The sequence below is a fragment of the Thamnophis sirtalis genome, unplaced genomic scaffold, assembly GCF_051295495.1.
Source record: "Thamnophis sirtalis isolate CommonGarterSnake01/CBP01778 unplaced genomic scaffold, rThaSir2_p1.2 scaffold_1, whole genome shotgun sequence".
Lineage (NCBI taxonomy): Eukaryota > Metazoa > Chordata > Lepidosauria > Squamata > Natricidae > Thamnophis > Thamnophis sirtalis.
The window spans coordinates 126,071,444-126,085,584 of record NW_028261381.1 but is presented as its reverse complement, the minus strand read 5'-3'; the positions used below and the strand labels follow the sequence as shown (position 1 = coordinate 126,085,584).

At 41.3% G+C, this 14,141-nt stretch overlaps 1 protein-coding gene across 6 annotated transcripts; it reads right to left on the bottom strand.

Moving 5' to 3' along the window:
- Window positions 1-369: 369 nt before the first annotated feature.
- Window positions 370-13,243, bottom strand: GEMIN2 (gem nuclear organelle associated protein 2). 6 transcript variants are annotated; one of them, XR_015697839.1, is made up of 10 exons: window positions 13,074-13,243; window positions 7,066-7,150; window positions 6,310-6,399; window positions 5,868-5,927; window positions 5,181-5,294; window positions 4,406-4,450; window positions 2,772-2,840; window positions 1,682-1,772; window positions 1,231-1,289; window positions 370-601 (listed from the first exon to the last, which is right to left on the bottom strand). XR_015697839.1 is itself a non-coding variant. In XM_087723890.1 (10 exons), exons 1-10 carry the CDS (start codon window positions 13,193-13,195, stop codon window positions 562-564), a joined length of 780 nt encoding a protein of 259 aa, XP_087580016.1. In that variant the 5' UTR covers window positions 13,196-13,242; the 3' UTR covers window positions 370-561. The 6 variants fall into 6 exon arrangements, 4 of the variants coding, with proteins under 4 accessions (XP_087580016.1, XP_013909691.1, XP_013909683.1 ...); XR_015697838.1 differs by having other exon boundaries at window positions 1,667-1,772; window positions 13,074-13,242; XM_087723890.1 differs by having other exon boundaries at window positions 1,682-1,777; window positions 13,074-13,242.
- Window positions 13,244-14,141: the final 898 nt, after the last annotated feature.

Here is a 14,141-nt window from a genome sequence, read left to right as displayed (position 1 = left end):
TGAATTTTGCTGTTCTTAGAAGTTAAGCAGGTTTGTACCCTTGTTCAAACTTGGAGAAACCAATAAGAAACCCCAGAGCTTTACGGTAGACTGGACAATCTGAAGAAAGGCAATGACAAACTATTTCCATAGTGTTTCCAAGAGAACAATGGATGCATTGTCTTAATTAAGACCATATTTTAAAGTCTTCATGTTTATACTTAAATGTTTTTAAAATGTTATTGTTCAACATAAATAGCCTTTTTGATTAGTTTGCTTTACTTCTGTTGGGTTTTGATTAGACCTTTATTGCTTCATTATATAGTACCTCAAATAAAGAGACACACACAGTTTGTACGTAGATCAAACAAGCTGAATTATGGACAATAATTTGTAAGAAAATATTTTATTAACATCTCCACTTGCTAAACTCAGTCTGTTTTCTTAAAAAAAACACAAGTATACAAGTATCCACTAAGGTCACATTGGAATATGTGGTGCATCCATTCTTCATACTTCAGTCATGAAAGTACTGCCTGATAAAGATTAACAATTTGTGCATGTATAGTTTCCATATGTTCATCAGGATGCCTCGTCAGCCAGATCATATTGGTCAAAATACCTGTTAGGTGGGAAGAAAAAAAATCCATGAATATTATAAATATTAGTAAAATCTTCAGAAAAATCTTGAACAAATGTATCAAAGAAAGGCAGAATTTCACTGTATAGCTTGTCTAAATTTCCATTTAGTTGAATAGTAGTATGAGAATTAGACTATTTTAATTACTCTTCAGATGCCTTTCAATGCAGGATACCCTGAATTGATCTTTGCATAGAATCAGAGCATGTGATTCAAGGCCTAGTATTTGAAGCTAAGACAGCATGGAGACCTTATAAAAGATGGTACCATCATTATTGAATTTGATTATGCAATTTTAAGCTCTCGTCTCTTTACAATACACAATATTGAATGAGGAGACATGAGAAAGGTACTGGTGAAATCAGAGAAAGAGAAATGAGATGACTATATATTAGTAGTTGTCAATGAATGTTGTAATATTATGTAACATAATCAACAATTTACTTTTTAAGTCTATGGAAAGAAACAAAATATAGAATTGGGTAAAAATTACAAATTATTGCAAAACAAGGCTCATGTAAGTAATGGTGCAGACTCTTGAGGACAATGGTGAAGAGATTGATTTTCTTTAATAGCCAACTTAGTATAGTAATTAAAATAATTTGCCGTACCTTCCAACCAAACAAATCAATAAGTTTAGAGCAGACACTTTTTCATCATTCTTGTTCTCCTGCGTTAGAGGGAAGAAAAGCATTAAAGTAGTTTGTTTCACCAAATTTCAAGCAATTGTTTTATATCAACAACTATTATGAATTTCCAACAAATTACAATGGATTTTGGTAACTGTGATTGATAGTGCTACTAAATATATTTGTAGAAAACACAACTCTTTTGGATATTCATTATATTCATCAAAGAGTGTAAACAACGCCACATTTTGAACATTTAGTATAACTGGTATTGCCCTTTTCTCAAGTTTTGACTATCATTCTGAAATATCAACTTAAGTTAAGAATGTACATATTTCAGGGAAATAATGGCTTCAAACGATTAGCATGATCAGGATTTTCTAGTATTCCCCTTCAATGATTAACTAGTTCAGCTTACCTCCAGTACTCTCACCTCAGAGCATTTCCTAGCCAGTTGTCGAATTAGAGAGTGAGCCTCTGGTAATAATGGCTTCTCCAGACAAGCTAACAAAGCATAAAGCCATCTGCCCTAGAGAAATTTTAAGAAATTGCAATAAGAATTTAAAGATAAAACCATCTTTGCATTGTTTCTTTGTAACTCCATGAACACATCCATGTCAGTTTCTTGGCAACAATGCAAATAATTTCCTTTGCCACCTGGTTTTTTTTTTGGGGGGGGGCACTATTGTCTAGTTTTCTACTTTTCAGTACAGATTTGGGATTTCTTAATGATCCATGCTTCAAGCAATAATTAGGTTCAGTCTGGCTATTAAAGTTTTTTAAATGAGATTATAAGAAACCACTAAACTTTATTTAGAGGAAAAAATAGATTCATTGTTTGTTTTTGAAGGCATGGTGAGAAGACTACAGATAATTAGGTACAAATTATGTATTTCTTAGATCAAAATCAATTAATGCAGATATTTAATAGGGCTTATAGATGAAGGACCAGTCTTTTCAGAATCTGGGAATGGCTGCACAAGGCCTGTACACATTTAAAAAAACCTTACAGTAATGGTTTATGAAGCTTTGTGTGAAAATGGCAAATCAAAGATTTCACACGAGAACTATAATATTTTGCATTTGATTGTTCAAAATATTTAATGAGAAGGACTGAGAGAAACCAATTCAGGTGCAGTGGGTGCTGACTTGCTATTCTTTTTATAGACTTGTGTATAGCATGAACTGTAGGAAATAAAATATGCTTTAGTGATGTAACAAACAGATTTTAAAAGTTAGTTTTAGAAGTGTAATTTAAAATTTACAGGTTTTTATACAACTAGGGCATTGAATTTATATTAAAGGAATATACTATGAACTGAAGGCAATTCAAAATTCTAAAAGAGCCAATTCAAATCACTCACCCTAGGGGGACATAGCCTTTTTATAACTTTACTAAAAGCCAGAAAAATACTTATATTGACAATTCCAGATTTAAAAAAATTATAAACAAATAAATGAGTTTCCTTCAATTTTAATTTCAATGGGGACAATGCCTCTTATAACATAAAACTGCAAATTACCAGTTCTGGAGTAAATTCTTTTTCCACCAGCCAGTTTGTCAAGTATTCCAAGACACTGGTCACTGTTGCCTTTTGGGATAGAGAAACAGCTGTTAAAATTTTGCATGCTGGTTCTTTCCTAGTGCACTGGGCAGATTTATAATTAGGTATTCTATACAAATGCTATAAGAATTCAATATATGAGTAATTACTACAAAAATATTTTACAGTCTTATGAAATAGTTGCTGAAACAGCTTGTCCTAAAAAGAATTTTTAAAATTAAGCAAGATAGTATAATGAAAATACATAGTTTTTATATATTAAAAAAAACACTAAAGATCCACTAAGATTATATACAAAATCAAAACTGCTTTTACCCCTTCTATTAATCTACTGTTTTGTTTAAATCTTTTTATAATACTGTCTCATCTAGTGAATGTTACTGGATTTTTTTGGATTATAGGCTCCCCTAATCATTTTTTTAATGTTCACAGCAAAATAGAAAATTGTTTTGCTGCAAGTGAAAGGAGCTCATGTAAACTTATATAAAAGTGGAAATAACTGTATGTATGCCACCAACTGATTCCTATTAGGATACTTTCCATTATAATTATTAGTAGGAGACCTGAGGCCAGAAAACAGTTCTTCTCCATTGTACAGCCTATATTACAGAACAGCCTCTCTTCAGTTAGAATTTTCCCTCAGTGGGAATTTTCCAGAAGCTCTTCAAGGCACAACTCATCTGGAGAATCTCTAAGAAATGGTTATTTGCTGCCTGTATGTTATTTATGAGCTTTTGTACTATAGGCTTGTTCTTATAGTGTACTGCTTTCTGTTATTCTTAACTGTAAAATTTTAATTTGTTGTCATCTGTCATAAGTGTAGAAAATTCAAACATATACATTAAAACAACCAGTATATATCTGAATAGATGATAGAGGAGCTATAAAAATTTGGCCATCAACAAGGCAAATATTACTTTACTGAACTCTCTGAAATTCCTCATGCGTTATTAGCTGCAGTTTAGCAGGTCAAAAAGGGAAACGGAGAATGCTTTGTGCTTCTCCATCTTTTCTGGGCCTTTAAAAATATCTTTTACTAGAAAACAATTTAGATCTAACATATTTAAAACATACTTATCACTATTTTAAGGCTAAGAATCTTTAGGATTTTTTAGACCTTGAGCAATATATTTCTATTTGGGATTACAGGTAGTCCTTGATTTACAACCATTTGTTTAATGGCCATTTGATGTTACAATGGCATAGAAAAAAGTGATTTACAACAATTTTTCACGCTTGTGACCATTGCAGCATATCCATGGTCATCTGATCAAAATTCAGGTGCTTGGCATTTGGTTCATATTTAGGACGGTTGCAATGTCCTTTTACGACTCCCTGACGAGCAAAGGCAATGGAAAGTCAGAGTCGCTTAATAATTGTAGCAAGAAAGGTCATAAAATGAGGCAAAACTAACAACTATCTCACTTAGCAACATAAATTTTAGGGTCAATTATGATTGTAAGGCGAGGACTACCTGTATCCAAGTTCAGGTGTTTCAAGCAAGCTATGGATGGAGGTAGGAAAAAAAGGTTAAGCTGGATTCACCACACCAAGACTGAATGGAAATGAAACCGACAATAAAAGTAAAGTACCTGATTCATTCTGCTAACAATGCTCAACAATGGAGGAAAGCCAATCTGAATGAAAAGAAACCAAAACATGTTGGATTTTTAAAAATGGTTGGATAACTAAATACTTAGGTTAATTTTAGATCTGAATACTAGTGCACAATTTTTTAGCAGAGATTGTATAGATATTTCAAACGTCTAGAGCTTTGTTAAACTATATTTCATTTATTGAAAACATTTACATAGCTGCCCGTTTTATATCAAATTCTGTGTGGCTTCCATAATGTAATTAAACTCTAGAAACATAAGCAACAATGATCATTTGCTTCTCTTGAAGCTTACATTTCTAAAACCAGTTCTTAATATTTATTTATCTAACCATTAGAGCCCACTTTTCTAATGTATATTCATAGCCATGTTCCCCACAAGTAAAACCAGTACATAGTTAAACTCATTTGAAAGAGAAATTTTAAAAAATCTCCAATACAGTAATCTTCCTCTTCTTAGTAATAAGTTTTCTAAAAGGGTTCCCAGGATAGTGTGGCCATTGGGAAGACCTGTTTAACCCTACCAAATGTTCCTCTAGTATCACTGGGATTCTGAATATTTTTCTATTATATATATATATATAAACAATATTCCAGTTATATGCAACAACAGAACAGACCCATTTTGTTGGACAAGGGATTATATTGTAAATATTTTAAGGCTGATCATATGTACAACAAAATGCAAACTCTGGATCAAAATATAGCTATTTAAAGGTGAAATAATTCTTTAGGACAGATTTAACACTCACCTGTACATAATCAATTCCTGGACTTTCATCCCTTGAGATTTGATCTGTTAACTCTAAATACAACTTTTCACCTAAGCAGAATTTTTTCCAACCTTCTTCATCATCTGTTGTGGGCTGAACAATTGGGAAAAAAGTTATTTTTCCTATTAAATATATTGATTTAGGTTTGTTTCCCCCCCCAATGTATTTTCATTTATTCAAGGTTCTGCAGTCTTTATTTTTTATTTAAAGTAGTTAATGCATGGTTGATGCAGGAGATCCAGGGCTAGGCTGGCTTGATATAAGCAGCAGCAGGAGCCACCCACAATGATAGAGGATGGGAAGGAGGCTACCAGAGGAAAAAGTTTCATGATTTTTAGCTGAAGAACGCTGTCAATGCATATATAAAGGCCTACACATGAAACAAATATAACTACTGAACTCTTATTTGAGTCTGAATGTGTAGGGTTGCAAGGCATCAAGGTAGAAACTAGGAACTGAGTTCTAATCCTGTCTTAAGCACAAAGACAATTGGGGAACCTTGGGCTATTCACTCTTAGTCCTAGGAAGGAGGCAGTGGAAAAGCACTTCCGAAAAATCTTGCCAAAAAAACCTTTATGGACTTCACCGAGAATCTGATATAATTGAACAGAAGAAAAAAAAGCTTATATGTAAATTTACAGTATCCTGAAAATATTGATTACTTGCCATTGTTACATTGCTGTCCAAATGCTGTGCTTTCCAGTGATCCCTGTGCTTGTTCACACTCTGAAAGATAAACTTTTGATCAATTAAAAGATTCTAATTAACAAACATTTTATTACTTTAACATATACTTGCAGATGGTAGACACTATACATGGAAACAATATTCTTCTCACATACAACAAAAATACCTCTTCTATGATTATGCTTGCTGAACTATTCGCTTGGATTGATAAAACATTCCTTTCTCCTTTAGAATGGCTATTCTTAGCCCTATGAAGATTTAACTAATTCCTTAATTTATGCAATCAATTAAATTTAAATCAGATTGCAATCCTATTATTAAATAGTATTCAACAGGGAGGGCATGCACCAAATAAGCACTGTCATAAGAAACACTCAAAATCACTGAATTTATATACTTCTACATATGTATATATGTATACCTGGCGTATGGTTGAAAAATGAGACACTTGTTGCTGTTGCCATTTCAGAGTTGGAGAGTATCCTTCAGGAGCAGGTTGACACCCTGAAAGCTAAAAAAACCCACAGGCAACACAATGAGAATATTAAGAATGTCATGTTATTCGCATATACACAAAGATTTTTTTTTAAAGCAGAACTACCTACAATGAAGGATTGCACTGTAAAGATAAAATAATTTGCATAAATGGCAAAAATGATGTTTGATTATGGAGAAAACAAGTACTTTTCTAAAGTACTGGAAACACTTTATTAATTTTTTTATTGAAAATGGATAAGAATGCCTTGATGATTTTTGAATTAGCTGATTGAAAAGAATCAAATATGGGAAGAAGTGAATTATGTGATGTAATAGGGAGAGCAGTGATATTAAGTATGCTGGTAACTGCTGTAAAAAAGATCAGAAGTTGCTTCTTTAAATATTTTTCTTCTTATTCTTTTTACTGCATTTTAAATCTTTCTTAAACAGAAAAAAATATAAAAAATAGAATCATCTTCTATCTGTTTAAAAATTCTAATGGTAATAATAAAATAATGTCATATTCAATTTTAAAACAGCCGCTTCCATTTTGTAGAACTAGCCACCATGTAGATGGATTATGTAGTGCTTAATTACAAAATTGGCAATCTCTTAAAAGTATTGTACTGTTAACATCCAATCATCACGAACAGTATACTTGTATTTTATAATGCTTATAATGATTTTTTTAAAAACCTACTGAAATATTTACAGTCTGCTTCTTTTTCAGTTTCTTGGGATCAATCTGGGCCACAACAACATCAGGACATTTTGCAGCTTCAATCCTACAGAATTAAAATGTTTCAAATTTTAAGCACCTTTTAATTTCTAATTAAACCTAATTTAGGAATTAAAAGAATTAAACCTGGAAAACCCTAAAAAATCATTCCAGCTTTGTCTGGGTTTTTCAAAATGAGACAAAGAGTGTGGGATTTTTACATATCAAATGTAAAAATCCATTCTAATGGATTGCAGTCTGAACAAAACTAGGCTACATGATGTATTCTTTGAAATGCTGTCATAATGAATTTAGTTTTAAAATTAATTTGGATTTACGGCACAATGCAGAAATGTTTCAGGTGTTTTCCATTCCATTTAATCCAACACTGCAGATCATTTAATTATACTGGGTCTGCTTGTCTTATTTATCATTTGGATAGGAGGCGGGAACCAATAATAGTAGAGTTTTAAAAAACCGAATTGGCAAAACCCAAAGAAATCACTATGAAAAGGACAATATGAATGGATTCAAAGCCACATTTCAGTATTATCCTTCCTTATAGCAAAAAGTCTGTAGAAATTCTCAGTCATCCAAGGTCATGGTTGTCCCAAGGATGCTTTTTCAGGAGGCAACTGGACTGTCTTGTTTTTTCCTTTTGAAGACGTTTCACTTCTCATCCAAGAAACTTTTGCAGCTGTGACAGGATAATGGAAAATGGAAGGATTTATATTCCTTGCAGACATCTGGTAATCTGCATCCTTTTAGAGGGTTGCTGAAGCATTTACAGATTTATCTGTGTCCTCAGGGTCACCTGAGTAGTGCTCCTGGTTCCTGTAGTCTGCATTTTTTTTCCTTTGGAAATCGATTCCTACTCCCATACCATTCAAAGGGTGTTCATCCCAAATTGTATAGTTAAAAGTCTTGAGATTCTCAGTCATCCAAGTCATGGTTGCTCCAAAGATGCTTTTTCAGGAGGCAACTGCACTGTCTTTTTTTTTCTTTTGAAGACTTGAAACGGCACCCGGTTGCCGTTCGGAGGCTGAAGAGAGATCAGGGCAAGAGCGATCTTACGGAGAGTTTGGTGCTGGCAGCGGAGTGGAGAGATTTTGCTCCCCGAGGCTGCCTTTTGCGAAAGACGCTGACGCCGTTCGGGGGCGCCCGGAAGACGCCGCGGCCCAGCTGATTCAGAGCGGCCTTTAAAGACACCGCCCGGGTGCCGCTTGGAAGGCATCGCGACCCAACTCGGTTAGAGGCGTTGGATAACTATCGTTGGAGGTTCGTTGTGACCCGGCTGACCTGAGAGAGCCTTGACTCTCCTCCACTTGCTGGCTGAGAAAAATCTCTCCCCCCCCTTTATGCTACTTTCTTTCTCGTCCGTGTGTTTGGTTGCTGTGGACTTGCATTGGATTATTGGATTATTCATTGCCCCAGGGAGAAGGCGGTTAGCCTGGAACAGCACTGGGAGAGAATGGGAGGCTGTCTTCATCTGCTGCTACTGCATCCCCCTTCCTCTCCCCTCGGCTTGGCCTCCCCTGTTGGTGCATTCTCCCCCCCACTGGGCCGTTGCCATTGCCATTGCAGGGCCTTTTGCTGGGTGGGACTAGACTCCTCTTGGAATGCGGCTTTTGGACTTTTTGGAGTATATCTTCATCTGCTCTTTTATCTACACTTTCATCTGCCACGGCCATTGTTGCCTGATGCCGCCTTGGACCTGCGGCCACAGATAGCGCCACTACTGGCCGAGCGGGGGTACTTACAGTACATAGAAGGCCCTCTTCTTGCCTTAACCATCTTGGACTTTTTTTTTGGACCTTCCCAGAACTATTCGCACTTTAAACTAATCAATTTTTATGCGCAATTTATAATTTCTTTCTTTTCTTTCACCTTTTTCTTCTGTCTTTGTATGGGTTATGCTTGAGGTACGCTTGAGATGGATGAATGTCCCACTTTTTTATGATCATATTGTTGTAATTTTGTGTTTTTAACTTCTTACGTGGGGACTGTTTGGGGGAGTGTATGAGTATGCGTGATTCGGAGGACCTGCCGGGAGTTGCGGGGGCCACGGGGGTGGTTGAGGGGACCAGAGACACGGGAGAGGGTCGGGGTATTGCGGTCGTAACAGGGAGGGGCAGATACGGCGGGGACTTTAGGGCAGGCCATTACCGGGGAAGGAGGGTTCGCTACATTACAGAGATCCCTCCTTCCGGCCCTAGGAGTCCCACTCCAAGACCAGATGGCGCAAGTAGTCAGGACCCTGGTCTCAGGCTGTTGTCGCTAAATGCCAGGTCTGTTGTACATAAAGCTCCTCTCGTCCGGGACTTAATTTTAGACGAGAGGGCAGACCTGGCATGTATTACTGAAACCTGGCTGGGCCCAGAGGGAGGAGTCCCCCTTGTAGAGCTGTGCCCAGAAGGATTTCAGGTGCTGCATCAGCCGAGAGCCCAGGGAAGGGGTGGGGGTGTGGCCGCTGTTATCCGAGAGTCGTTAGTTCCTCGTAGGGTCCCTGCTCCGGAGATTGTCGGGTGTGAGTCTTTGCTGTTAAAGTTGGACCTCAAGGGTCAAGTGGGTCTGCTGCTAACGTACCTGCCTCCCAACAGCGTTGCAGCAGCCCTCCCCTCGCTCCTCGAGTCGGTAGCCGAGCTGGCAATTGAGTTCCCTAGGTTGATGGTCCTGGGGGACTTTAATTTGCCGTCGCTCGGTGAAAACTCTGATGGGGCGCAGGAGTTCATGGCTTCCATGACAGCCATGGGCTTGACCCAAGTAATCCGGGGCCCAACCCATTCAGCGGGACACATGCTTGACCTCGTATTTCTCTCGGAGCAGTGGATTTGTGATCTTGGTCTGAGGGGGAGTGACATCATACCCCTGTCGTGGTCAGACCATTGCCTACTGAGGCTCGACTTCCGGAGGCCAAACCCCCACTGTAGGGAGGAGGAACCGACCAGGTGGTTCCGCCCCAGGCGTCTTATGGAGCCAGTAAGGTTCCAGACAGAGCTTGGGGTTATTCCTGACTCTTTCGCCCACAATCCGGTGGAGACTCTGGCTGCTGCGTGGCACTCGGCAGCGTCGGAGGCCCTCGACCGGATTGCGCCACTGCGGCTCCTCCGAGGCGGCGGATCCCGGAGACCCCCTTGGTTCACCGAGGAACTCCGGGAGATGAAGCGCCGGAGGAGATGCCTAGAGCACCGTTGGAGGTCCGATAAGTCCGAATCGAACCGGGCAATGGTAACCACCTGCACCAGGGAATACACCAGGGCACTTAGGGCAGCAAAAAGATCGCACATAGCCACCCTGGTAGCATCCGCTGAGTCCCGCCCAGCCGCCCTGTTTAGGATAACCCGCTCCCTACTGAACAAAAGGGAGGCGGGGGAACCCTTGCAGGGCAGAGCTGAAGAATATGCCCAATTCTTAGCGGACAAAATTGCTCGGTTTCGGTCGGACTTGGACTCCACCCCCGCAGTTCCAGCCGAGGCGCAGGGGGACCAAGCAGAACAGCTCTGGGTTGAGTTTCAAGACGTTACCCCCGGGGATGTGGACAAGGCCATGAGAGCTGTAAGTACTTCCACCTGCGTTCTGGATCCGTGTCCCTCATGGCTGGTTACTAACTGCAGTGAGGTGACACGAGGCTGGATCCAGGCGGTTGTGACCGCCTCCCTTCGGGAGGGGAACTTCCCCGCCGCACTGAAAGCGGCGGTGGTGAGACCCCTCCTGAAGAAACCATCCTTGGATCCAGCTGTTCTTAATAGCTATCGTCCAGTCTCCAACCTTCCCTTCCTGGGGAAGGTTGTTGAGAAGGTGGTGGCCTTCCAGCTCCAACGGTCCTTGGAGGAAGCAAACTACCTAGACCCCTTCCAGTCAGGCTTCAGGCCCGGTTACAGCACAGAAACCGCTTTGGTCGCATTGATGGATGATCTCTGGAGAGCCAGAGATGAAGGACGTTCCTCCATCCTGGTCCTCCTTGACCTCTCAGCGGCTTTCGATACCATCGACCATGGTATCCTTCTGCGACGACTGCGGGAGGTGGGAGTGGGAGGCACCGTGTTACGGTGGTTCTCCTCCTACCTCTCGGACAGGTCGCAGTCGGTGTTAGTGGGGGGGCAGAGATCGTCCCCTAGGCCCCTAAATTATGGGGTGCCTCAGGGTTCGGTCTTATCCCCCCTACTATTCAACATCTACATGAAACCGCTGGGAGAGATCATCCGCAGGCACGGGATTAGATACCATCAATATGCGGACGATACTCAATTGTATCTGTCCGCCCCGTGCCAAATCAATGAAGCGGTTGACGTGATGAGCCGGGGTCTTGAGGCCGTTATGGACTGGATGAGGGTGAACAAGCTTGTGCTCAACCCAGAAAAGACCGAGTGGCTGTTGTGTTTCCCTCCCAAAGATTTGGTTATTATTCCACCACTCAGGCTGGGGGGTCAAATTTTATACCCCTCAGAGAGGGTTCGCAACTTGGGAGTCCTCCTGGATCCACAGCTGTCATTTGACCACCACTTAACGGCTGTGACCAGGGGGGCATTCGCCCAGGTTCGCCTGGTGCGCCAGTTGCGACCCTACCTGAATCGGGAGGCTCTCACAACAGTCACTCGGGCCCTTGTGACCTCTAGGCTGGAATACTGCAATGTGCTCTACATGGGGCTGCCCTTGAGGAGCATCCGGCGACTTCAGCTAGTGCAGAATGCAGCCGCGCGAGTGATTGCGGGTGCACCCCGATTCACCCGCATAACACCTATCCTCCGCGAGCTGCGCTGGCTACCTGTTGATCTCCGGATGCGCTTCAAGGTGCTATTAATCACCCATAAAGCCCTACATGGCAGTGGATCTGGATACTTGAGAGACCGCCTTCTGCCAATTACATCCCTACGACCGATAAGATCTCATAGATTAGGCCTCCTCCGTATTCCATCGGCCAGCCAGTGTCGGCTGGCAACTACAAGGAGGAGGGCCTTCTCAGCAGTAGCCCCGACCCTTTGGAACGAGCTCCCCGTGGAGATTCGTACCCTCTCCACCGTCCAGGCCTTCCGCATAGCCTTGAAGAACTGGCTCGCCCGTCAGGCCTGGGGATAGGATAATTACCCGCCCGAATGATGAGTGTTTGTTGCTTGCTATTTTATTACATGTTTTGTCCTACTGTCTGTATTCCCCTTTCCCAGTTTTTGTGTGAGCCGCCCTGAGTCCCCTCAGGGAAAAGGGCGGCCTACAAATTCTAATAAAATTCTAAAATTCTAAATTCTACTTTCCCTTCTCATCCAAGAAGCTTCTGCAGTTCTGACAGGATAGTGGAGAATGGAAGGATTTATATTCCTTGCAGATAGCTGGTAACCTACATCCTTTTAGAGGGTTATTGAAGCACTTGGAGGTTTATCTGGGTCCTTGGGGTTACTTGAATAATGCTCCTGGTTCCTGTAGTCTGCAATTTTTCTCTGGAAATCCATTCCTACTCTCACACCACTCAAAGGGTGGAAGCAGGAGCACTACTCAGGCTCAGACAGAGGACATAGATAAACCTCCAAGTGCTTCAACGACCCTCTAAAAGGATGCAGATTACCAGCTGTCTGCAAGGAATATACGGTAAATCCTTCCATTCCCCACTATCCTGTCAGAACTGCAGAAGCTTCTGGGATGAGAAGCGAAACATCTTCAAAAGAAAAAAAAGACAGTCCAGTTGTCTCCTGAAAAAGCACCTTTGGGACCTCATTCCTTTTTCATGCAGGAAATCCCACCACCATAAAAGCAAACCGCCATATTGCATTACCCGTAGCAAGACTATATAACCAGGCGAGTCTCTGAAGTACTTTGAACCGTTCATCATTATAGACCAAACGCTTTTACTTCCATGCAAGCCGCATAGGAGTAAATATAAATATAGCGCCAAGTTGACCACATCCAACTTCGCCCACTCAACCAAGCGCAGTCCTATCCCCAACCCGCCTCCTCCCCCTCCCACGGCGGGAGCCACCCCTCCCCCCCAGTTCACTTACTGGACCCGCTTTAAGTACTCCTGGGGAGTTCGGGGGGGCACCGTGGGGTCGAAGTCTTCCGCGAGGTCGCAGTCCTCTACGGGTAAGAGGCGGGGCATCAACTCCTCCACCACAGACTCCATCGAAACGCTCGAAGCGCGCTGCGGCCTCGCCCAGCACTGGCAATGCTCACGCGCAGAGACACCCGACGCTCCTGGGGGCGCCACGGTTGAGCCTGGCGGGTGAAACCAAGCGAGTGCGCACGCGCGTATTTATTTATTTATTTTTTTACGCTTGTCTGAGGGGGAGGGATCAGAGCGGCGAGCGGGCCGTTTTGTTCTTCAACTCGGATCGGCGTTTTCTTTTATGTTTGGAAGCTTTTTCTGTTTGCGGTTCTATCTCTAACGAGTGGAATTTCCTCAAGGGAGGTTGTGTAAATCAATTACAGGTAGTTCTCAATTTATGAAAATAATTGAGCCCAGCTAAGCGTGACATTGGTTGCCAAAGGGCGACCCCAGGACACTGCAACGGTCATAAATATGAGTCGGGCGCCAAACGGCTGAATTTTGATCACGTGACCATGGGGATGCTGCAATGGTCACAAGCATGAAAAACGTTCATGTCACTGTTTTCAGTCTGTTGTAACTTTGAACGGTCACTAAATGTACTGTTGTAAGTTGAGCACTACCTTTACATTCACACTTGTTCGTTTGAAGGGTATTTCTATACCGGAACTTTTACAGTAGTTTCCGAGGGAGGGGGGGCACATTGTAACCTGGATTGTAAAGCAAAGTCCCATGATGTGACCAGGGCAGCATCACAATTCAGCTGTTAAGACCGGGATTTGAAGAGACTGCATGTCAGTCCTCACAAATGGCTTGAATCCATATATGCACAGCCTAGTTCTGTTTATAGGCTTATGAAGATGCAGGAAAAATGCTAAATGAAACATTTTTCAGAAGCAATGCTGAAGTAAAATATTACAAGAGCTTTTATTTATTTATTGAATTTGTTTCCCCATCTCACCACAAGACGGCTGTGCTGTTCATTTTAAAGCTTCTCCCCCATCTCAAAATGTTTAATTGACAG